General features: G+C 39.1%; 1 protein-coding gene across 1 annotated transcript in view; it reads left to right on the top strand.

The window, feature by feature from the left end:
* csf1rb (colony stimulating factor 1 receptor, b) overlaps positions 1-26,433 on the top strand; it is a 37,476-nt gene that overhangs the window by 9,502 nt on the left and 1,541 nt on the right. Inside the window, exons 2-18 of the mRNA XM_056445737.1 lie at positions 9,006-9,266; positions 11,840-12,124; positions 12,825-12,958; positions 15,961-16,129; positions 16,925-17,120; positions 17,662-17,783; positions 17,869-17,977; positions 18,061-18,254; positions 19,533-19,645; positions 19,721-19,847; positions 19,932-20,036; positions 21,545-21,655; positions 21,979-22,141; positions 23,415-23,485; positions 23,565-23,671; positions 24,791-24,913; positions 26,251-26,362. Of these exons, the coding sequence (XP_056301712.1) occupies positions 9,006-9,266; positions 11,840-12,124; positions 12,825-12,958; positions 15,961-16,129; positions 16,925-17,120; positions 17,662-17,783; positions 17,869-17,977; positions 18,061-18,254; positions 19,533-19,645; positions 19,721-19,847; positions 19,932-20,036; positions 21,545-21,655; positions 21,979-22,141; positions 23,415-23,485; positions 23,565-23,671; positions 24,791-24,913; positions 26,251-26,362 (2,502 nt within the window). The remainder of the gene's footprint in view (positions 1-9,005; positions 9,267-11,839; positions 12,125-12,824; positions 12,959-15,960; positions 16,130-16,924; positions 17,121-17,661; positions 17,784-17,868; positions 17,978-18,060; positions 18,255-19,532; positions 19,646-19,720; positions 19,848-19,931; positions 20,037-21,544; positions 21,656-21,978; positions 22,142-23,414; positions 23,486-23,564; positions 23,672-24,790; positions 24,914-26,250; positions 26,363-26,433) is intronic.

Below are 26,433 nucleotides of genomic sequence, written 5' to 3'. Positions count from 1 at the left end.
AAATAAAACAAATAAGATTTTCTCCAGAAGAAAAAACATTATCAGAAATACTGTGAAAATTTCCTTGCTCTGTTAAACATAATTTGGGAAACATTTAAAAAAGAAAAAAAATCCAAAGGGGGTGAATAATTCTGACTTCAACTGTATATATATTTTTAATCTCAACACTCTGGGGAAATTCACCACCCTTTCGTTATGTTTGGGGCTGGTTTTACCCCATTGACTTCCATTATAATCACATCTTTTGATTGCAAAGGCAAGACAGTGTATAAACATGCAGTACAATTTTTACCATTGATCATCAGTTGCAATGCAAGAAAAGCTTAGTCTCTGGCTTTTATATGGAATATAGTGTATGTGTGTGTGAGAGAGCTTTGCACACTTACCTAAATGTTTGATAAAAGCAAAAACAAGCAGCTCATCTCACATAACTAGGGCCAGACAGTATCTGCGGAAATTTTGTGCTATTTCTGCGCAGAATTGTGTTAAAAATCTGTGGATTTCACTGAATTATTTTGGGAGCATCATAACTAAAAGCTTAATATATGAAATAAAAAGTACTAATACTAATATTTAATGTTTACAATACAAATCCAATTAGATCCACTTTATTTGGTAAACAAAGCAAGTCTCTCATATAATATCTCTACTAAAAGACAGAAAATATAACTTTGCAAGCTGTATTGTAAATAAATCAGATGAATATTTTCATATTAGTCAAAAATATTTCTATAATTAATTTAAAAACTGAATAAATATAGATTTACACACATTTACTCAAGTAAATAAACAGAATCAATGATGGGCTGAAAATCTGCAGAATTCTGCGCGCGCAGATTCCATGTGGGCCTACTCATAACACAGTAAACACAGTGTTTTACTCCACTGAACTCCATATAAAAGCCAGAAACTCCTTAGCACGGGCCTATCTAAAGAGTTAATGCTGACAACTGATGATCAACAGTAAAAATGACACATCTGACCTCTTCCCAACAGGAAAAACCACCAACAATCAAGAATCCATGATTATTGCTGTCATGGCTTTGCAATCCAAAAATGTGATTATAATGGAAGTCAATGGGGCAAAATCAGCCCCCAACATAACAAAAGGGGAGTCAACTTGAACAGTGCACAAAGGATTATCTAAATGCATGATGCAGTACTAACAACAAAGCACTTAATTATATGAGAGTAAACGTAATATTTTAGCTAAGCATTAAATCACGTGAATATCTTTCCTCGTAAATGTCTACTTTTGCACTTTCTCATATGTAACTCTGGATTACAAAACCAGTTTTAAAGGGGATCTATTATGTGCCTTTTTACAAGATGTAAAATAAGTCTGTGATGTCCCTAGAGTGTGTGTGTGTGTGAAGTTTCAGCTCAAAATACTACACAGATAATGTTTTATAACTCTCTGAAACTGACCCTTTTAGGTTTTGATCCTAATCGTGGTATTTAGGTGACTGTCGCTTTAAATTCAAATGAGATTGTGCTCTTTTCAAAAGAGGATGGAGCTTTAAATGCCTGTGTGTCAGCATGGTGGCCGATTCAAAACAAGACATCTTATGCTAATGAGGGAGAGATGGTCACAAGTGGGCGGGGCTTTCCCCCAAAGGGTTACAAAGGGAGAATGTCAATCAAAGGGTTTCTGCAGACTGTTTTTATAAACTGTAATTAAACCTTTTTTTTAATATTAATTTTTACCATTAGAAACTGGTTATATTCAAAGATTTTTGCCACACAACTGTGTTTAAAACCACTGTAAAAGTGGATTTTGCATAATAGGACCCCTTTAAGTTGGCCAACAATATATTGTACGAGTTAAAATGATTTTTCTTTTATGCCAAAAATCATTGGAATATATTTTGAAGTCAAAACATACTAAAAAAACGTACATAAATCACATACTTGTGCAATATTCTAGCCATTTTATTGTATAAATAATATAGGAAGCACTTCTCTGCACTTATTCAGGAGATAAAAATAAATGTGTAACGTTGAGCACTTTACGTGCACTCAACACTCGCAGTTTTGCTCACATAGTGGAAGGGGCGGAGCTACTGGTAAAGGGGCGGAGCTATCAGACAATAAGTTTGGATTTCTTTGTTTATTTTGGATTTTAATAGCAAAATTGTTCCATAGAAGTGATTATGTCGCCCCCAGAATGATAAAAACAGTTGTACTCATGATAAATACTATTTATTTCCAGCCTGATCTCATGAGAAAACGTAAGTATTTTACGTTTTGACAGTTTAGTGCCTAATTCGTACGAATTCGTACGAGTTCAGTCGTACGAAATTGTACGATTTTAAAAAGGAGGCGTGGCACCTAACCCCACCCCTAAACCCAACCGTCATTGGCGGATGAGCAAATCGTACTAAATTGTACGAATTAGATCGTACGAATTCGTACGAGTTAGCCACTAAATCAAAAAGTTACGAATTGCCGTGAGATTGTGTTGTTATTTCCCCAACTATTAACTCCGTTTAGTGATCTGTTTAGTAAAAAGAACATAGTATTAAATTTGCGATGACAATAAACTTTACACTACATGGCTGAGTGTATACATGCATAGTCTATAATTTGGGATGCCACTAATGTTTATTAGTAACCAAAGTCTGAACATCTGCTTTAGTTCCCGATTGGATGCTTTTCTGATGTCAGTTTGACTCTTCAGCCACAATATTCTTAGCCACGCCCCTCTTTCTGTTCGTTTGCTATGAGGGAACGATGCACAAACAGCTCCACCCACTACTCAATATTCAGTTTCAGTTGGAAGTACATCAACAAACTGAAATAAAGGACTCAGCAGCTTCCAGTTCATGCTGACATCATGTTCTAACATTACATTTTGTACATGTTCTTTCATAAATAAATCAATATGTCATTTTTTATTAGTGATGTTCGTCGCTAAAAGCTTAATTTGGACAACTTTACAGAGAACTGACTCAATGTTTAGATTTTATTGAACCCTCAAATTCCAGATTGTCTTTCAGCCAAGTATTATCATTTACAGAAAGATTATTAATTCAACTTTCAGATGATTTATAGATCTCATTTCCCCCCCTCAGAAATATCCTTAAGGCTGGTTCTGTGGTCTGCGTTTGGATTGGCTTCTTCTCTGATGATGTCAGTTTGACACGTCAGCCACAGTATTTTAGCCACACCTCTCTTACCGTTAGTTTGCTATGAGGGAATGATGCACAAAAAGAAAGCACTGCCCCTGCTCAATATTCAGTTGGACGTGCATCAACACACTGAAATAAAAGTCTCAGGAACTTCCGGTCCATGCTGACTTCAACATCACGTTCTATGATTACATCTTGTACGTGGTTTTTAATAAATAAATGAAAATTTAATATTTCATTAGTAATATTAAAACTTCTAAGAGATTCATTTGGACGACTTTAAAGGAAATGGACTCAATATTTAGATTCTTTTAAACCCCCATATTCCAGATCAGGGGTCACCAAACTTGGAGGGCCGGTTTGCTGCAGATTTTAGCTCCAACCCTAATCAAACACACCTGAACAAGCTAATCAAGGTCTTACTAGGTATACTTGAAACACCCAGGCAGGTGTGTTGAGGCAAGTTGGAGCTAAAACCTGCAGGGACACCGGCCCTTCAGGACCGAGATTGGTGACCCCTGTTCCAGATTGTTTGTCGGCCAAGTATTTTCACATGGAAAGTTTATTTATTCAACTTTCAGATGATTTATACATCTCATTTCCCTCCAAATAATGTCCTTTTGGCTGGGTTTGTGGTCCGCGGTCACATATATAACATATCTGTGTTTTCCTGAATGATTTTGTTTTGTACTGATGACTTTAACATTGCCTGTTGCATGTGTTATGAACATATATGGCATTCTGACATTTCAATAAACAAGCTACTGATGAAACTGCTGTGTGAAATCTGAATTAATGAATCAGTAAATGAATCACTCGCAATGCAGAACATGTCCACTGTGGGTGCTCTGGTTTCCCCCACAAGTCCAAAAACATGTGGTACAGCTAAATTGCTCATAGTGTATGCATGTGAATGAGTGTGTATGGATGTTTCCCAGTGATGGGTTGCAGCTGGAAGGGCATCCGCTGCATAACACAAATGTTGGATAAGTTGGCGGTTCATTCCACTGTGGCGACTCCAGATTGATAAAGGGACTAAGCTGAAAAGAAAATGAATAAATGAATGATTCATGTAAGTTGAGATGACTAGAAAAGTTTAGTTGATTCGACAACAATAAAATAGGCAGCAATAATATATATATATATATGTATAAACCACCAACTATTCCAGCATTACAATATGTATAACGCTGCAGATGCTTTTCTAGCTGCAACCCAGTACTGGGAAACACCCAAACACACACATTCTCACACACACACTCATGCACTACGGCCAATTTAGTTAATCAATTCCCCTATAGCGCATGTGTTTGGATTATGGGATAAACCGGAGCACCCGGAGGAAACCCACACCAACACGGGGAGAACATGCAAACTCCACACAGAAATGCCAACTGACCTAGCTGGGATTTGAACCAGCAACCTCCTTGCTGTGGGACGACAGTGATAGCCACTGTGCCGCCCTTCATTTAATATATTTTCAATAATAATTGAAAACTAAAGTCACTGAAGTAAAAATGAAACAGTCAGGGTCGTGATGTAAAAGCTCATTAAAACACATTCATTAGGGAAACTGATTGTTAATAATAACTGAAAAGTCCTTCAAAGATAGACCTTTTGTATGCTATGAGGTTGCTCATCAATTGTTTATATTCTTTTGAACACGTTTTTAAACAGTTGAGGGTTTAGGGATGAAAGACTACATTACCCATGATGCTCTGCAGACCACCATTCCACTAATCACACAGTAGCACAGTGAAACAGAGAAAAACAGATCTTTAGCTCTGTGAATGTTGAAATCCATTTGATACTAAAATATGTTTATATATGTGCATATATTACAAAATAAGTCTAAATATATGCAGGGTCATGGTGGCTCAGTGGTTAGCACTGTTGCATCACAGCAAGAAAGTCGCTGGTTCGAGTCCCGGATGGGTCAGTTGGCATTTCTGTGTGGAGTTTGCATGTTATTGCCAAAGGAAAATGAATGAATTATTTAATAAATATTTTTTTTATAATTATTTAATAAGTCTTTTTCAAATATTTCCCAAATGATGTTGAACAGATTCAGGAATTTTTCACAGTATTTCCTATAATATTTCTTCTTCAGGAGAAAGTCTTACTTGTTTTATTTTGTCTAGAAGAAAAGTAGGTTTACATTTTTTGAAAACCATTTTAAGGTCAAAATTATTAGCCCCCTAATATTATTAGCCAATATTAACTTGCCTAATTAACCTAGTTAAGCCTTTAAATGTTACTTTAAGCTGAATAGCATCTTGAAAAATATCTAGTCAAATATTATTTACTGTCATCATGACAAAGATAAAAGAAATCAGTTATTAGAGATGAGTTATTAAAACTATTATGATTAGAAATGTGCTGAATAAAATCATCTATATATATGTCAATGTCAATGTCAATTTTATTTCTATAGCGCTATTTAACACAACCAGAGGTTGACCAATGTGCTGCACAGTACAAATCAAAACAGATAAAAACAAATGTACATATAAAATTATAAAATTATTGCTAAAACAGACAATTTTCACTGATAAAATGGCAAATCAAAGAGGTCAGTTTTTAACCTAGATTTAAAAACAGACAGGGATGAAACAGATCTGATACAGAGGGGCAGAGCATTCCACAACCTAGGACCAGCTACTGCGAAAGCACGGTCACCTCTGCATTTCAGCCTCGACTTAGGTATGAATAACAGTCTCTGGTTAGATGACCGAAGAGACCGACCAGGCTGATGCTCATTTAAAATGTCTGACAGATAAGAAGGTGCCAGGCCATTTAGAGATTTAAAAACCAAGAGCAGCATTTTAAAAGTGACTGGATAGTGCACAGGCAGCCAGTGCAGAGAGCGTAAAACTGGGGTAATGTGCTCATGTTTCTTGGTCCCTGTTAAAAGCCTTTCAGCAGCATTTTGAACTACTTGTAACCGGGATAAGGTTTTCTGACTAATCCCAAAGTATAATGAGTTACAATAGTCCAATCTAGTGGTGATAAACGCATGGATTATTTTTTCAACATTTTTTCTAGATAAAATAGATTTAACTGTTTTTAATAGTCGAAGCTGAAAGAAGCAGGATTTGACCACTGTTGTGTGTATATATATATATGAATACACAACATTAAAAGTACTATAAATAGCGACTACCTCAGCCTATAGAATTCAGCAAATCAATAAACACAAGGAACAACTGAAAATTTAAACCTGTTGCTTCTTGAGGAATCCCGAGGAAAGGGTTTGAAATCAATCACAAAGAGTATTATATGGTTGAATTATTATTATTGTTTTGATTGATTGATTAGGGTTGAACAACTACATTACCCATGATGTTGTGCAGACCCCCATTCCACCAATCATACCGGAAATACACAGAAAAATAAATCTTTAGTTGTGTGACGATGAAATCACTTTTCTACTAAAATATTTGTGTACATATATTGTGCATATATTACAACAGAAAGTGTCAAAATGCTTTTGATACATTCAACAACTGTATGCTAATTGGTAAATTGTGAGTTCATTTAACTGAACACCTTCATATTTTCCGTCACTGGATTCACTGAAAAAAATTATTCAAAGATGATTCCTTGGATTTACTCAATTTCTTTTACGTTAAGTGGTTGTAAACAATTTATTTGGGCTGAATTTAAGCAATCAAATCAAGTTGAACATTATTAAATTAAATTTGTTTGTTTAAATTCGACACTAATAAATTGTTTGCAACAGTTTTGCATGCAACGCGTCTTTGCCTCATTATAGTCATGACAAGGATAGTTCACCTAAAAAAGACGGTAAAATTCACTCGAGGATGGAATATGTCAGATGTAGTCTGATGAGCTTTCTTTAACACCTGAATTTCAGACAACCCTGGCACTTTCACCCTTAATACTTTACTGCAAGCATTTAAAACCCTGGCTTTGACTGCTTGTTCAAACTACCTATTTAACATCAGTTGAACCAGCACAATTCTAAAGCTTTTTAGGGGGACAACTTAATTGTTTTGTGTTCAATCCACTTACATTTGTAAAAAAACAATTAAGGTAACTTAATCAAATTGTGTTGAGACAACATGAATCAGAATCAGAAAGAGCTTTATTGCCAGGTATGTTCACACATACGAGGAATTAGTTTTGGTGACAGAGCTTCTACAGTGCAACAGGATTACAGAGACAGAACAAAAAACAGATCATAAATATATTTAAAAAAATAGAAGTAAGTAGTGAGTGCAAATATACAGATTGACAAGTGTATGTACGTGTGTATTACTATATACAACGTTATATGTGCAGCTGTTATGTGCAAATTGGCATGTAAAGTGTGTTGTTAAATAAGTGTATATGTGTATAAAAGTGTATGGCAGTAGTGATGTTGGTTCCACAAATATTATCATCAAGTGTTCATGAGATGGATTGCCTGAGGGAAGAAACTGTTTCTGTGTCGGGCTGTTCTGGTGCGCAGTGCTCTGTAGCGTCCACCAGAAGGTAAAAGTTCAAAGAGGCAGTGTGCTGGGTGTGAGGGGTCCACAGTGATTTTGGCAGCCCTTCTGCTCGCTCTGGATAAGTACAGTTCTTGGGGAGTAGGAAGGGTTGTCCCAGTAATTCGCTCAGCAGTCCGAACTATTCGATGTAGTCTTTGGAGATCATATTTAGTAGCTGAGCTAAACCAGACAGTTATTGATGTGCAGATGACCGATTCAATGATGGAGGTGTAGAACTGTTTCAGCAGCTCCTTTGGGAGGTTAAACTTCCTCAGCTGACGAAGAAAGTACAGCCTCTGCTGAGCTTTTTTGACAATGGAGTCAATGTGAGTGTCCCACTTCAGGTCCTGAGAGATGGTGGTGCCCAGGAACCTGAATGACTCCACTGCTGCCACAATGCTGTCCATGATGCTCAGTGGGGGGAGAGCAGGGGGGTTTCTCCTGAAGTCCACTATCATCTTCACTGTTTTGAGCGTGTTGAGCTCCAGGTTGTTGTGGCTACACCAGACAGCCAACTCCTTAACCTTTAACCTTAACTCCTTAACCCTGAATTGTGTGGAACCCAGTCTTGACCACAGCCGATATCACCCTGCAGCCCACGACCGGTTACTCACTGAAGCTAAGCAGGGCTGAGCCTGGTCGGTACCTGGATGGGAGACCACATGGGAAAACTAGCTTGCTGTTTGAAGTGGTGTAAGTGTGGACAGCAGAGGGCGCTCAACCTGTGTGAGTCCTGATGCCCCAGTATAGTGAAGAGCACACCATATTAACAGTGAGCACCGTCTTTCGGATAAGACATTAAATCAAGGTCTTGACTCTCTGAGGTCATTAAAAAAGGAGTGAAAAACCAGTGTCATGGCCAAATTCCCTCCATCATGACCTCCCAATCATCCCCATCCACTGAGTTGGCTCTATCACTGTCTCTCCACTCCACCAATGATGTGTGGTGAGTGCACTGGCGCCGTTGTCCTGTGGCTGCTGTTGCATCATTCGAGTGGATGCTGCACACTTGTAGTGGTGTGGAGAGACCCCCCTTATGATTGTGAAGCACTTTGGGTGTATGTAATGCACTATATAAATACACATTACATTACATTAGACTGAGTTCTTCTGTTTTCCTTTTAAGGAAGCAAACCAACGCTGTAAAAAATGCTGGGTTCACACAATCCCTTCATGTTGTCCCAATACAAATCGATTGATAAGTTGATTGAACATAAAACAATTAAGTTGTCCCCCAAAAAACTTTAGGATTGTGTTGTTTCAACTCATTTTAGATAAGTAGTTTAAACAAGCAGCAAAAGTCATTTTGAGTGAATAAATCAGTGAAAAGGTTAACATCGATTCCACATAAGCCTTTTCCGTCTTCTGTGTGTCTGAGCAGAGTTTGCAGCACCGGTGATAAAGCTGAACGGGTCTCCGCTGAAGGACTCGGAGGTGGTTTTGGCAGCGAACACATCCTTCGTCCTGCACTGTGACGGACAGGCGGAGATCATATGGAAGACCAGGCTCAGAATACACCAGAAAAACCTCTCACAGAACGAGCTGGTCGTCCAGAAATCCACTGCAGAGCACACGGGAACATACCGCTGCAGCTACAGGAGACACACAGACATCTACTCAGAGATCCACTTATATGTGAAAGGTAAAGTGTTTTAGTTATGCTACAGTAATCATCACAAAACAAACCTTTTAATAAATCAAACATTAAGGAGGAGTATATTATGACACACTATGGGGGGGGGGGGTGTTTCTAAAATTCCTCAATACCTAAACCCAACTACATCCTTAATAACTAGGCAGAAGATTAGCGTTTATTAACTGAAAAGTCAGTATAAGTGTTAGTAAGATGAATCTTTGTTAATAGTAAGAATTGTACTTCAAAATGTGACTGTAACCACTAAGATCTAATCAGGGGTGCGTTTCCCAAAACCATCGTTAGCCAACTGAGGTCGCAAGTTGCGTCGTTACAAACATAGTTTGTCGATTTGCCGTTTCCCAAATCCATCGTTCCAATGAACATTCGCAAACTGCGTCGCAAACTTGTGCACTTACAACTACACCTCTGGAGCTGTAGTTAGAAACAGTTCCTGGCTGTGTTCTATTCCCACTTATCCCCCCTATGCCCTATTCATTTAGAACATTCTGACATTTAAACTTGGAATGATTACAAATAAAAAAGCCTTAAAGTCATCTCTCTTAGGGGTAATTTGCTGTCAAAGTATCTGTACAGTTCAGTTTTAGCGATCTTCATGTTTACAATTGCGCTCCCTTCGTACCGCACTTTGAAAACATTGATGTCATTTTGAACACAGCCTCATGATGAATGCTGTAGATGACCTATTATTTAAAATTGGAATTTACGTTACGTCTCCAAAGCTTGTGAAAACAAAATAACAAAGCATACACTAATGCTTTAAATTTATAGTAGGTTATTTATTAAGTACCTGCTGAAAAATCCAGCTTAAACCAGCCTAGGCTGGTTGGCTGGTTTTAGCTGGTTGACCAGCCTGGTTTTAGAGGGGTTTTGGCCATTTCCAGGCTGGTTTCCAGCTATTTCCAGCCTGGTCTTAGCTGGTCAGGCTGGAAAATGACCAGCTAAATCCAGCTAATACCAGCCTGGTTTAAGCTGGACATAGCTGGTTTAAGCTGGGCTCCCAGCCTGCCTAGGCTGGTCAAGCTTGTTTTAGCTGGTCGTCTCCCAGCCTGACCAGCTAAGACTAGGCTAGAAATGGCTGGAAACCAGCCTGGAAGTGGCCAAAACCCCTCTAAAACCAGCCTGGTCGACCAGCTAAAACCAGCCAACCAGCCTATGCTGGTTTAAGCTGTTTTTTTCTGCACTGTATATGACACGAGCCTGTTGGTTACATTTCTGCAGTGGTTTACATGTGTCAAATTGTAAAAGTAGACTTTTCAAAAAGACTTAATAATAATAACCTACTTAACATTAATAATAATAATAATCATCATCATCATTAATATTATCAATATTATTATTAAAGTAGGATTTTTTTCATTTCCTTATAAATAATAAATGTAATTTCTTAATAAATCGTCTCATTATTTATTTATTTATATGATTTATATATGAGATTAGAATATGTGTTAGCTTTTGTAAGTGATTTTATGTTTTAGAATAGAATATGTAATGTTCTCTATAATATTTGTAAAGGATATGTGCCGTTTACATTTATTTAAATTAATATGGAAACCGAGTGCATGTTTTAACCAAAACTAATATTGGATATTTTTTAAGCGTTTTTTTTTTTAAAGAAATGATGTGGTTCTTCTCTAAAGAAGTCGTTACTCCACCGCGTTTAGAGCATCATTATGGTGTTTTACGTTATAACTAACGTCGTTCAAATGATGGAACTGCGACAGAGAAACTACGAGTTTCGGGAAACACTCGTCACTGCATCGTTCTTTTCCCAACCGATGCATCGTACTATGATAGTTCAGCCACGAGTTATGTCGTTATTTGAGAAAGCAACCCAGATAAGTTTTTAAATAAACCCTAAAATTATGGATTTTTTTACAGATAAGCTATCAATAGTATTTAAAATACAGTATTAGTCAAAAGTCTGTTAATGACATGATAAAAACGATCACGAAACTGCACTGATTTGCTCCTGTAACTCCTGCTTGATGGCATGAGTGTAAGCAGATATCCAGGATGGGTTGAACCCCTTAAAATGCTATTTGCCCAAGACAGACAACGTTGCTTCAACGTTGACTCTAACGGACCTTTCAGCTGACATTATTCATTCATTCATTCATTTTCTTTTCGGCTTAGTCCCTTTATTAATCCGAGGTCGCCACAGTGGAATGAACCACCAACTTATCCATCATATGTTTTACGCAGCGGATGCCCTTCCAGCTGCAACTCATCACTGGGAAGCATCCATACACTCTCACTCACACACTAGATAATTTAGCCTTCTCAATTCACCTGTACCACATGCTTTTGGACTTGTGGGGGAAACCGGAGCACCCGGAGGAAACCCACGCGAACAGGGGGAGGACATGCAAACTCCACACAGTAATGCCAACTGACCTAGCCAGGGCTCAAAGCAGCAACCTTCTTGCTGTGAGGCGTTTGTGCTAACCACTGCGCCACTGTGCTGCCCCAGCCGACTTATTATCTTCTTAAAGGTGTTCTTGTCAGGTACAGTTATTTTTTCCAGTTTGCTGAAATATCTGTTTGTTTTTTTTAAACAGATCCAGACAAAGCCTTTACTACGTCTCAAACCCGAGTTATAGTCCTAAAAGAAGGCTCGAGCTTCTTGCTGGACTGCTTGCTGACAAATCCAGCAGGTACAGAGTTTTCGCTCCAGATGACAAACGGATCCGCTGTTCCTCCTGAGATGAATTATACTGCGGATCCCAAACGTGGCATACTGATACCAAACCTTCAGCCGAGCTACACCGGAGATTACGTCTGTACGGTGAACATGAGCGGAGTCCAAATGAAATCAGAAGTCTACCAAATCACAGTCATAAAAAGTGAGTGTTTTCAAAAATCAGATATAGTTGGAGTCAAGATTATTCGCCCTCTTGTGAATTACTTCCCAAATGACGTTTAACAGATTCAGGAATTTCTCACAGTATTTCCTATAATATTTTTTCTTCTGGAGAAAGTCTTATTTGTTTTATTTCAGCTAGAATAAAAGCAGTTTCAATTTTTTAAAGCCATTTTAAGGTCAATATTATTAGCCCCCTTAGCAATATTAGTTTTGGATTGTCTCCAGAACAAACCACTGTTATACAATGACTTGCCTAATTACCCTAACTTTACCCTAATTAACCTAGTTAAGCCTTTAAATGTCACTTTAAGCTGAAAACTAGTGTCTTGAAGAATATCTAGTCTAATATTATTTACTGTCATCATGACAAAGATAAAATAAATCAGTTATTGTGTTCCCTTAGCTACTGCAGACGGGGAGTTCTGAGATCCACCGAGCTCAGGCTCCCCTCTCGCTCTGCAAACGGGAGGAAGCCCCGGGCTCGAGGATCCCTTGAGCTCGGGGCTCTCTCCCGGGACAGCATGCCAAACAAGCTTTTGATGAATCATCAGCTAAGTGTGAACTCTTGAAACAGATATTGGGTAAAAATATACAGGAGGGCTAATAAATCAGTCTACAACTGTATGCCAAGTATCTTCTTTTATTGTACCAATTCAGCATTACTGATCTATTCACTGCAGAAGCACAGCAGCCTCCATCAGTGTCTCTTCCAGCTCTACAGTATGTCCGGATTGTTGGAGAATCACTGCAAATCCCCTGTTACATCCAAAACCATAACCATTACTACAACTTCACCTGGAGCTCAACAAAAAAGGTGAATTACACTGTAAATACATCATATTTTTGTGCGTAGACTGTACAAAATTTTAGGTTTCATGTCATTTATTTGTGTTGGCACAACATGTTCTGCTGTAACATGTTAGCTTGTTAGTTTTTACAAATTTAAGTGGATTAAACATAAAACAATTAACAAGAATAAGAAAAAAATGTCAGTTTTTGAGTGTACCTAACTACCAACATGAAATATTTATAAGAAAAAGAAAAGCACAGTTCTTCCCAAAATAAAAAACTGTCATCATTTACCCAACACTCTGAGAAATAAAGGTACTCGAGCTGTCACTGGGGTGGTACCTTTTTAAAAGGTACAAATTTGTACCTAAAAGCCCCATATTAATACCTCAAAGGTACATATTAGCACCTAAATAGTACAAAAGTGTACCTCTTAAAATTTGTAAGTACTAATCTATACTTCTGAGGTACCAATATGGACCCTTTAAGTACAAATGTGTACCTTTTGAAAAGGTATCACCCCAGTGACAGCTCCCGTTATTTCTGAGAGTGAATCTTTGCTTGTTTCAAACCTTACAGGTTTCTTTCTTCTATAAAACACAAAGAAAAGAAGACATTTTGAAGAATGTTGAACACCTTTACTGTAACTATTGACTTCCTTAGTATTTGTGTTTTCAACAATGGATGTCAGCGAGTACAGATTTTCAGCTTCCTTCAAAAAATCTTTTTTTGTGTCCAACCGAAGAAAGAAACCCATAAAAGGTTTGGAACCACACTGAAAAAAATATTCAAAGATGATTCCTTGGATTTACAATTGTTTTTTTTAAGGTAAATGGTTGTAAACAGTTAATGTGGGCTGAATTTAAACAAACACATTAAGTTGAACGTTAATACCAGGGGCGATTTTAGGATTTTTTATTTTAGGGGGGCTTAGCTCAATATGAGAGCATGAGCTCCATATGAGAGTATGAGAGAAAAAATAATAATAGATATAATAAACTGTAATGTATTTATATTTAATAATTTAATAGTAATACACTTAAAAATGTTTGACTAATATGTTAGGTTTGTATGCTAAATAGCAGTATTCCACTGTATGTACCAACCCAGGCTCATTCTGAGAACGTAGTCCCGGGGACGTTTCTGGAGACCGCGAAATACGTAGCCGGGGGTACGTACGGCTGCATTTCATTTTTTTAAGCGAACGCTGCGGGGCGGTGTGACGCCGTTCCCTTCGGTGCTTGCCGGCCGGCCAGCCGGCCGCTCGCCTCCGTGTGGAGGGCTTTCCCGCTGCAACCAGTTTGTCCGGTTAGCTCTTCGTGTACTCAGGCGAACTCGAGGTGCAGAGAGGGGCTGACCACGACGACGACCGGGTTCGAGTCCGGGGAAGAGCGGTTCCAGAAATCAGGTAAGAAAACAAAAACAAAATCCAAAAAATGAAGCGAACAAGTTCGTCACAGGGTAAGAATGTGGTCAAAATCCGAAAACGTGGTAAAAATCAGACGAGGGCTTTTTTTTTTCTGAACGGCTTTTGTGAATCATCATTGGTTGGGTTTAGGGATGGAGGAGGGTGGGTCAGCCCGCCGATCTCTGGTCGCACGGTCAATCATTCTGTCATCCAGGCAGACAGGCGGAAGGTCATTCGACAGCGGCCTCCAGTGGGTTTACGCGAGAACGGCGCGGGAAAAAGCACGCACAGCGGCCCTCTCGCGAACTCGCGAACGGTCTCCAGAAACATCCCCGGGACTACGTTCTCAGAATGAGCCTGGGTTGGTATGTACTGAGCCAAATAGCCTCAACAAACCTGTTTACTGTAGTAGAAGCCCCTTTATAAAGTACAATTTTTGTTTCCATGTGTTTAATTAATAAAACTGCCACTTTTCTAATTAAATGGCATACATTCACATATTTCACGTACTGAATCATAATATTAAAATAGGAAATATTTTGAATACAAGACAACACATGGTGTTTCTATCTCTGTCAGGGACTCTGACAGTTAAAATGAGTCCATTCACTAAGTGGTTCTGTCATTGTGTTTAATACTTTCTGTGCCCGACTGTGGTATAGATAATGCCACATGCACTGCAATGTGTTTTATAAAGGTAGTTCATTTTGAAATAAAAATAGTACATTTTTGCTGTAGGAAACAGCTGCGATTATGAGGTGAGCACTAAGGAAACAGTAGATTGGAAACCCGATTGCTCCTATCTGACATTGGGGTACAAGTGATACAAGTGTATCAGCCTGGTCTTAGCTGGTCAAGCTGGAAAATGACCAGCAAAATCCAGCTAAAACCAGCTTGACCAGCCTGGTTTAAGCTGGACATAGTTGGTTTTGGCTGGTCAAGCTGGTTTTAGCTGGTTTTAGACCATCTAAGACCAGGCTGGAAATGGCCAAAACCCCTCTAAAACTAGGCTGGTCGACCAGCTAAAACCAGCCAACCAGCCTAGGCTGGTTTAAGCTGGATTTTTCAGTAGGGTTGTGTCCTTGCGTCCTCGGTAGTTTGTTCTTCCAAGTCTGAACTTGGCAAGTCTGAACTTCCAAGGACGCAAGTCCGAACTTTGCGTACTTAATATTGAGAAACAGCCAATATTTTTTTGCTCACAGCAAGGTTATTGGTTCGAGTCAGTTGGTGTTTCGGTTTCCTCCGGGTGCTCCGGTTTCCCCCACAGTCTAAACACATGTGCTATAGGGGAATTGGATGAACTGATTGGCCATTTAGTGCATAAGTGTGTGTGTGAATGTGAGTGTGTATGGGTGTTTCCCAGTACTGGGTTGTGACTGGAGGGGCATCCGCCGTGTAAAACATATGCTGGAATAGGTGGTGGTTCATTCCGCTGTGGCGACCCCTGACAAATCACTAAGCTGAATGAAAAGAAATGAAGGAATATCATAAATGAATGCAACTCAAAGGCTGTTCGGCTTCTCTGAATTAATTTCATTGTTTTTCTCTCTGCAAATATGATGACAGATTGGTGTAAATGCTTACTATGTGATTAACTAATTTAATGCTTTTTTATTTAGGTTTTGAATTATGAAAGAGAGACAAAGAAAAGGAAAGAGTGTAAACAAGTTTGTGCCACTATCTATTTGATCTTTCAACAATTAAAGATGTCCGACACGGAGAATTTAACCTGCACTGCCATAAACAAGGCTGGAAGAAACAGCAGCACAGCAGTTCTCAGAGTTGTAGGTAGGTGTCTTTACAATGTCGAGTTACACTCACGTGATTTTGTTTTTGCTTTACACAGTTGAAGTCAGAATTATTAGCCCTCCTCTGTTTAACGGAGAGAAGATTTATTCAGCACATTTCTAATATATTTAATAGCTCATTTCTAATCACTGATTTATTTTCTCTTTGTCATGATGACAGTAAATAATATTAGACTAGATATTGTTCAAGACACTTCTACACAGCTTACAGTGACATTTAAAGGCTTAACTAGGTTAATTAGGCAAGTTAGGGTGATTAGGCAAGTCATTGTATAACAGTGGTTTGCTCTGTAGACCAGTGTTTCCCAACCCTGTTCCTGAAGGCACACCAACAGTACACATTTTCAACCTCTCCCTAATCAAACACACCTGAATCAACTCAGCAGAACATTAGAAAGACCCCAAAACCTGACACGAATGGGTCAGATAAGGGAGACATACAAAATATGTACTGTTGGTGTGCCTCCAGGAACAGGGTTGGGAAACACTGCTGTAGACTATAGAAAACAATTATTGCTTAAGGGGGCTAATAATATTAACCTTAAAATGGTTATAACAATAGTAAAAACTGCTTTTGTTCTAGCTGAAATAAAACAAATAAGACTTTCTCCAGAAGAAAAAATATTATAGGAAATACTGTGAAAAATTCCTGAATCTGTTCAACGTCGTTTGGGAAATATTATAAAACATACAGTAAATTCCCCAAAGGGCCAATAATTCTGACTTCAGCTGTATGCGATGTTGTGTTTGAGTTGATCTCTGTGTGTTCTTGCAGAAAAACCTTACCTCGAGCTTACACCCATCCTGTCCTCTGAATACAAGGGGAACAAAACGAATGTTGTGCGCATGCATGGAGATCAGCTTGAGCTCAGTGTGCACATCCAAGCATATCCAGAAGTTGAATGGGCTTTCTGGAAAACTCCAAGATCAAATCACAGCAATGAGGAGACCTTTCACAAGATTCATGACAGGTTAAACTGCATTTTGTTTCTTTATGCAGTATGTGTGCTTATTTATAAGGTCACTTGAGCTCACTTTTAAATAATGAGTGTTTTAAAGGGGACCTATTATGAGAGAAGTCCCTAATCTATATGTGAAGTTTGTTCATGAATACATTTTCCTTTGACTTAGCCCCTTTATTCATCAGAGGGTTGCCACAGCGGAATGAACCTCCAGCATGTGTTTTACACAGCGGATGCTCTTAAAGCTGCAACCCAGTACTGGGAAACACCCATACACATTGATTCACACACATACACTATACCCAATTTAGTAATCAATTCACCTATAGCGCATGTGTTTGGACTGTGGGGGAAACCGGAGCACCCGGAGGAAATCCACGCTCACATGAGGAGAACATGCAAACTACACAGCAATGCCAACTGGCCTAGACGGGACTCGAACCAGCGACCTTCTTGCTGTGAGGCATTAGTGCTAACCACTGAGCCACCGTGCCACCTTGAACAAGTCCATTTTGTCAGCTAATTCTATCAATGTGTTAATGTTTGACAGTTATAACTACATGGCCACAATCCGGCTCAAAAATGTTGGCGCACAAGACTACGGTGACTACATCTTCACAGCCGGCAGCACCAGTCTCAATGCCTCCATTATTTTCACAGTACACATTTACCGTAAGTTTAATTGGTTAATAAAGAACACACAATCTCAACTAGCAAAACCTAAATGCAATCATTTTTGTTCTTTCCAAACCTACAGAGAAGCCCAAAACAGTTATTAAGTGGGAAAATGGAGTTGTCAGTTGTGCAGCGACTGGCTATCCCATACCTAGCATCAAGTGGTTCCAGTATGAAGATGCCAGAGTTTTGTAGGTGCACTATTTTTGGGCAATTAGCTATGTGAATATGGTTTGCTATGACATTGCTCTGATTGCTTTTGATTTGATGGCAGGTGTAGTGACAACCGTACATCAAATGTGGAACTAATGGCCAACCAATCCATTTCTGAGCAAAGCGGAGAGTATGAACCAGTGCTGGTGAAGAGTGCATTACCAGAGATTACTGCCAATGCTGATTTAATATTTGAGTGTGTGGCGACAAACACCGCTGGAGACGATTGTGACTTCTATACCTTTACATTTTCAGGTATGAAAAAATCTGTACCTGCTGTAGTTCAGACAGGACCACTTTAGATCCATTTGTTGACCAATTTATATTTGGTGGTATGGTTCCTAATGGGGGGTTTCTCACTTCATGGTTATTAGCACATACAACAGGTCTGCTTTACCCCACGGAACCATAAGCTAGAAGAAAAGGAATAAATTGGGTTGTATTATGAGTGAAGTTACTTTATAAACTAATTTCGAGAGGATCATGTTTATGATTGACCACAGCTGGTCCCACATTAGCCAATACATGATTCACGAATCAGATGATTCCTAAGTCACCATAAATAACCAAAGTTCCATACACAGCCATCTTCGTTTTGAAGAGTTCCCCCTTCCACCCCTACTCCTCCTTTCTTAAATGGGCAGCATGGCAACTCAGTGGTTAGCACTGTTGCCTCACAGCAAGAACGTCACTAGTTCAAGTCCTTACCAGGCCAGTCGACTTTTCAATGTGGAGTTTATATGTTCTCCCTTTGCTTGTGTGGGTTTCCCTGGGTTTCCTCCTACCATCCAAAAACATGCGACTGAAGTTAATTGACTAATCCAAATTGGCACCATAGATGTGCTCCTGGTCAGCAGTTATCTCTTCATATCAATTCATAATTGGTCATTAGCTATAAACAGCAGGGCAGTTCTCGAGATCTACCTGAGCTCAAACTCCCCTTTCGTCCTGCACACGGGATCTTCTGAGCTCAGGGCTCTCTCCCAGGACAGCATGCCAAACACGCTTTATAAACAATCATCAGCAAAGTATGAACTCTTGAAAGACTTGGTGACTGATCGTAGGACGTCTTTGCTGTAGCTTGCTCTGGAGAAGCTTCTCTGAGGTCTGTAACGGTTAGAGTTTGAGGGCTTGGTCGTCTAAAATGAAAGAAGAGGACAGCAAAAAGGTGCACAAGTATCTTTGAATTAATAAAAAGAGAAGGAAGGGAGGGTTGGGAACAGTTGTGTGTACTTACCTGAGCTACAGTGCAGCGCTACCCACTGCGCCACTGTGCCGCCTCTCGAAATTTGTTTATATATAACATCTCTAAGTAAATCAACTATGTGCATAATAGTAAAAATAACTTAAGTGAACTTAATAGTTCCAAGTTACCACAGAAATACTAAACATTTTTAAGTTAAATCAACCTAAATTCAAGTAAAATAGCTTTTAAGGCATTGGGTTTACTCACTTTATAAGTAGTTGATTAATTGCCTATATTGCTTTTGAACTGGACTTGTCTTAATAAAGCACCTTAAATGTGTTCATAAGGTCCTCGCCCTACATCGGTGTGGTCAACTTCAGTGCTGACCAGTCTTGGTCTCTCTGGAGCTCTCTCTGTGGCAACTCTATGGATGTTGATTCTCCTCTACAAGCACAGAAAGGTATCTTTTTTTTCACTTGAGTTATACTCACAAATCATGCAAATTAAAAATGTTTGTTTAACCTGATTCTTTAAGGCACAGAAGTATGAGATTCAATGGAAAATCATTGAGGTAAATGATGGGAACAACTACACATTCATTGACCCCAGCCAGCTTCCATACAACAAGAATCTGGAGTTTCCTCGAAATAAGCTGAAGCTTGGTACTTACACTCTCTGTTTTACTATACCCTAATTTTGTAATGATAAGAAATAACCACTGCAACAAACTAATGCTTGCACTTCAGGACAGGTTCTTGGAGCAGGAGCATTTGGGAAGGTGGTGCAGGCAACTGCTATTGGACTGGTCAAGGATGAAACCGTCACACGTGTGGCGGTGAAAATGCTTAAGCGTAAGTTCAATACGAATGAGGGCTTTTCACACTAGAAAATGTTTTTAATAATTATTTTTTAGGGGTTTTCAACTTTAATGTGATAGGACAGTGAAGGACAGACAGGAAAGCATTGGGAGCAGAGAGAGGGAAAGGATCAGCATAGGACCCTAAGCCGGGAATTGAACTCAGGTCACCGTGAGCACCTTTTTGCTATATGTCGACGAACTTAACCACTAGGATATTGGCGCCGACGACACTAGAAATTGTTAACCCCTGGGCATCCAAAACCCATGGATAAATGAAACCTGTGTCATCTGTAATCATGTTTCACAAGGCTCATACTTGGGGTTCTCAAATAACCCTGGTATTCATTAACAGATGTATCACTCCGTAACATAGGGTCGTGGGCAACAGAGGTGAGCATCCATGTGCAGTTTTTAAAAGAGAATCATCAGTCAGGCAACGGTCAAAACAGGAGCAAAGTGGAGCATTCCAAGGGCGTAGACAAAAACAGGTGAAAAGTCAGGACAGGTGGCAAAACACCAAGAACAGTAATCAAAAACAGGGATCAAAAACACGATGAGGCTAGACAAGAAAAACACTTAGAAATGTTCACAGAAAACAAGACTCAGCCAAGTGTGTGAGAAAGTAAGGTGTATAAATATTACATGCAATAAGTCAATCATGGGCTTCAGCTGTGTTTGTCAGTGTCTGAATGATTGGCTGCTCCCGAAATTACATACTTCCATGCTATATAATACTATATAGTATGCTAAACAGTATGCGAGCCGAATAGTATGTCCGAATTCATAGGATTCGAAAAACAGTATGCGAGTTTACCCGGATGACTTACTACTTCCGGCGAGATTCTGAAGTGCGCATCCGATGCACACTTCGCTCTCCTATGATGCCACCCGAGAGAATTCATGAATGGGAGTGAAGGGATGCATCTGATGCAGGTAGGTCACATGATCATGACAAAATGGCGGATGTAGTGCGTCCAAGTTCCATTCATACTACTCTTTCATACTGTTTAGAACGTACTTTTCTAAAGGTCGAGTAGTACATTTTTATTCAAATGTAGTATCTACTTAGTAGTAGGCGATTTCGGATGCAGCCATTCTAAGCTACTGGAGGATTAATTAGTGCAAAGACTTCTGGGAGTTGTAGTTCTTATAAGTGGCAGATGTGTAGTTTTCCAGCAATCTCCAAATGCTAGATCACTTGTAACACATTCGTGTACATTCCTAAACATTTACATTTAGCAGACCATTTTGTCCAAAGTGACTTACAATTTAGGAGGCATTCAGCGATTCAACAAGAATAGGCAATACACACAACAATAGCTGATTATACAAAGGAACTGTTAGAGTGCTAGAGTAAGGTTGTTTAATGTAGATAGAGAGAAGAGTGTGTTTTTTACAGGTGGTTTGTCAAGCCCACTCACCTGTGTGAGGCACACTCAGTTTGGGATTGTCATGTACTGTGAACCTCAGGTTAACTTTCGTACTTTCTGAACCAAACAGCTAGCGCCCGCTTTGAAGAAAAAGAAGCCCTCATGTCTGAACTGAAGATCTTAAACTATATTGGGCCACATGAAAACATAGTCAATCTGCTGGGGGCATGCACTCAGGGAGGTAAGTCGAAGTTGTATTTTTACATTGAAGCTACTTAAAAAAAATAGGCAATCAGTTAGCAAATCGTTTTTGAAAGTGACTTGCAGTAAAAATATTGAGCACTTTAACTCAAAATGGCTGGTAGTGTGTTAAAAAAGATAAGAATAAAAAAATACAAATGTAATTTTATTGCTGACATCTAATTAATCTAAGTAAAACTTTAATTAATCTCTATCAAAAACATAAATTAATCAACAAATCAGTAATTGAATCAATCTGTGAATGCTGGTGGTTTTAGACTCTTTGCTTGATGTTGGTTAATCACTGAATTTGGTCTGATTTAGGACCCATGCTGATGATCACTGAGTACTGTTGCCATGGCGACCTTCTCAACTTCTTGCGTCATCGAGTAGAGACCTTTGTGAACACTGTTCTTGGTGTTCAGAGTTTTGCCGAAGATTCAAACCTCTACAAAAATGTGACAGTCCAAAAGAAACATCCCGCAAGGTACGTTGTGTCATTTGATAATAGTAGACCCGTTCCACTTTTGCTAAATGAAATGAGTGCATTTTAATTAAATATTTGAAATAAGAAATAATTGTGGCTCAGCAATTAGCACTGTGGCCTCACAGCAAGACAGTTGCTGCTTCGAGTCCCGGCTGGGCCAGTTGGCGCTTCTGTGTGGAGTTTGCATGTTCTCCCCGTTTGACATTCTGAATACGTAGCCCTATATACATTTCTGGAGAGCGTGAATTATGTAGCCAGAAAAACATATGGCTGCATTTTGTCTTTAAAACGAACGCTACATGGTGGTATGACGCCATTACTTTTCACACTTACCAGCTGACCGCTTACCTTCGTATAGACGGCTTTCCCGCTGTAACCAGCTTGTCCAGTTAGCTCGCCATGTACGTAGACGGAGTTGACCACGACGACGGGATTCAAGTCCTGTGAAGAACATTTCCAGAAACCGAGTAAGACTAAAACAAAAGCCCAGAAAATGTAACACACAAGTAAATAACAAGATGAGAATGTGGTAAAATCTGAAAACGTGGTAAAAATCAGACGAGGGCTTTTCTTTTTACTTGATTTCTTTTGAAAACTGTCTGTTGGGTTTAGGGAAGTGGGTGGGCGCTGGTCTATCGGTGCTTTTGAAAACACTATTGGTTGGGTTTAGGGAAGGAGAAGTGTGGGCCAGTCAGTCAGTTAGTCGACAGTGGCCTCTGGTGGATTTACGTGAGAACAGCAGGCGCGAATGAAACTCACGAGAGAAATTTGAGAACTGAAAAAGTGTACACAGCGGCCTCTGGTGGATCCGTGAAAAACAAAAACTGCCAAAAAACGTACCTCCTGGGACGTATTTGGCGCTCTCCAGAAATGTATATAGTGGTACATTTTCAGAATGAGCCTGGGTTGGTATGGGTGTTTCCCAGTACTGGGTTGCGGCTAAAATGGCATCCGCTGTGTAAAACATATGCTGAAATAGTTCACGGTTCATTACGCTGTGGCGACCGCTGATAAATAAGGGACTAAGCCAAAGGAAATTGAATGAAGGTTTGTGTGTGTGTCAGTTTTTGACTTAACAAGTTTTAGGTGTTCATATTAATCAAAATGGGCTGGAAAAATTTCAAGATTATACTGTATATTGCTTGGGCAAAGAGCAGGCCGTGTTAATTAGCTGTTTGATGCTATTTAATCCAATTAAATGCATTTAGACCACCTCTGGATGTAGTAAAGATGTTTTATTTTTACTCTTTTTTTTTTTTTTTCTTTCTTTAAGGAATGCTCACTCTGGCTCAGGCAGCTATAGGGACACACCATCAGCACAGATGCCAAAAGAGCCTTTTCAGGGTAAAGTAATATAGCATGCCCTTCAAATTATTCTGTGAATGAACGGCATTCTCATTATAATATCTGACTTTTTCAACAGAGTCCTGTAATGAAGAATTGGAGGACATGTTGTCATTGGATAACATGGATTTGCTTAAGTTCTCATATCAAGTGGCACAGGGAATGGATTTCCTGGCTTCAAAAAATGTAACACTTCTTGGTTATATATCACATATACAGAGGGGGAAATAAGTATTAAACTTGTACCCCATTTTTATCAGAAAACATATTTCTAAGGGTGCTGTTGACTTGAAATGTTCACCGGATGTTGGTAACAACCAAAGAAATCCATACATGCAAAGAAAACAAATCTAATTAGTTTACAAATGACGTTATGTGTAATAAAATGAAATGACACATGGAATAAAGTATTGAACACATGAAGAAAGGGAGGTTTAGAAAGACAGTGAAAGCCCAGAGAGCAGCTGAAATCTCTCAGTAGTTCTTCAGCAACCCTCTGCCCTTCCTCAGTGTAAATGAAGATCAGCTGCTTCAGTCCAACATCTACATTAGCAGGAGGATGAAAATGAAACCAGGGTGGACATTTCAGCAAGACAATGATCTAAAAAACAGCCAAGGAAACTCTCAGATGCTTTCAGAGAAGGAAAATCAAGGTGTAGAATGGCCCAGCCAATCACCTGATCCGAATCCAATAGGAAATACAAATTAAAGCTCAGATTTGACAGACGAGATTCACAGAACCATCATGATTTTGACACTCTGTTGAAGTCTGTGAGAAACTCACACCTGAGCAATGCATGAGGCTTCATTCTCCATATGAGTGGCATCTTTTAAAAGCCTGTTATATAAACTATTAAACACATTTCAGTAGTTCAGCACTTTCTCCTCGCATCATTCTCATGTTTCCGATTTTTTTGTTTTGTTTTATTTTTATGTTTGTATTGTTTGGGTTTTCACCAAAATCTGGTTCAATTCCATGTCAACAGCTCCTTTAGAAATATTATTCCCAGAAAAAAATATGACTCGTTCAATCCCCCCACTGTATGTGTGTTACAACTGCAGCAAGTGGATTCTACGACATTTTATTTAAAATACGAACAGTATAATAGAACGATCTAAGGGTTTAATGTCTGTACAATGTTTTAATGTTTAACAGTTTTACACTCCGAAAGTGTTGTATTTGGTGTATGCCATAAAAATGCTTCTCAACCAAGACTGCATTTCTATTGAATTAGCTATTTGTTTAATTATATACCACCCTCTGTAACTATAAGACTGTCATTATAAAATGCTGTCTGTTATCAGTGTATTCACAGAGATTTGGCAGCACGGAACGTTCTCGTGGCTGACTGCCGCATTGTCAAGATCTGTGATTTTGGCCTTGCACGAGACATCATGAACGACACCAATTATGTAGTAAAAGGCAATGTAAGTATTTCCTTCATTATTTCCAATGAGAAAACAATCTGAAAAGTTGCATTACACTCTGACAATTTAGAAATTAACTAAAACAAGGCATTCTGAAACCTTCCCAGCAGGCACAGAATGTCAACATGATGTCAGATTGACATTGAACCCCAGCGTTGTGGGGACCTTGCATTTTGTTTGGACATGAAAATCAGGCTGACGTCAGAACCCAACGTCAGGCCGACGTCAATGACCAACATCTAACCTAAAATCAACCAAATATTAGTGTCTAGTGATGTCACAGCTTGACGTTGTGTTGATGTTACCACTTTGACGTCTATCAGACGTTGGATTTTGGTTGCCCTACCTGATGAATAAATGTCAGTATTTGACATCAATCTGATGTTGGTTTAAGATGTTGGCTCGACGTTAGATTTTGGTCACTTTCCAACACAACCTAAAATCAACCAAATATCAACGCCATTTGACAACGTTATTGGATGTCAGAATAACGTTGTCCTTAGATGCTGGCTAGAGATTGAATTTTGGTCTCCTTACATCACGATCTATATCTTACCTAATAAAAATGTCTTATGCCTGGATCTGCCGGATCTGGCACCTCTAAAATCTGATCCGGCACCTCATTTTACCGATCCACCCTCATCAACCGCCCTCCTCCCTATCTGCTGTTCACTTTCACCTTCTTCCGCGACTCCCCAACCCTCTTCACTTTCGTCCACGACACCCCTCTGCCATCCACCGCACCAACCACCAACCCTCCCCCAATTGTGTGCCTGTTGGGTTTTCAATGAGTGGACACAAAAATAAAGTATTTTGCAGGCATATCTGAATGATCTCTTTAGTTTACCACTAGCAAGAAGGTCGCTGGTTCAAGTCCCGGCTGGACCAGGTGGTATTTCTGTGTAGAGTTTATGATGCCAGTTTGCACCTTTCTGGAAAGGGGCTATTATAATGGTTATGGATTTGTTGTATATTTTGACCTGGTATTCTTTTGTTCTGTTTTACCACCACCATTATTTTATTATCAGTATATAACCTGTTTGCCTTTAGTTAATTCACCTCCATGAGTATGTAGGTTTCCCTTTCTGTTCAGTTAATTGCCGGTTATCATCTGTGTGTATGTCTCTATTTAAACTTATGTTGGTGTTTGCCTATTTGGATTATTAAACCTTTTTGGATTTCCTTAACCTCTTATAAACTCTTTCCTGAACCTGCACATGACAACCTTACAGGAATTCATGTATTCACAAGAACTTCTTGATTAAATTTAGCATCAATTCCCACATTTCCCTGGCTACTGTGAAAGTTCTTTCCATGCTTTTGATTTGGTTTTACAGGCACGGCTGCCAGTGAAATGGATGTCACCTGAAAGCATTTTCGAATGTCTGTACACAGTCCAAAGTGATGTCTGGTCATATGGTGTCCTTTTGTGGGAGATTTTTTCCTTGGGTAAGTAATTATAATATATGCGAACTTATTTTAAAAAAGTTAGTGTACTGATGAAATTTACTACAAATGAA

Source organism: Danio aesculapii, chromosome 21, assembly GCF_903798145.1.
Source record: "Danio aesculapii chromosome 21, fDanAes4.1, whole genome shotgun sequence".
NCBI lineage: Eukaryota > Metazoa > Chordata > Actinopteri > Cypriniformes > Danionidae > Danio > Danio aesculapii.
This window is presented reverse-complemented; position numbering and strand designations above follow the sequence as displayed.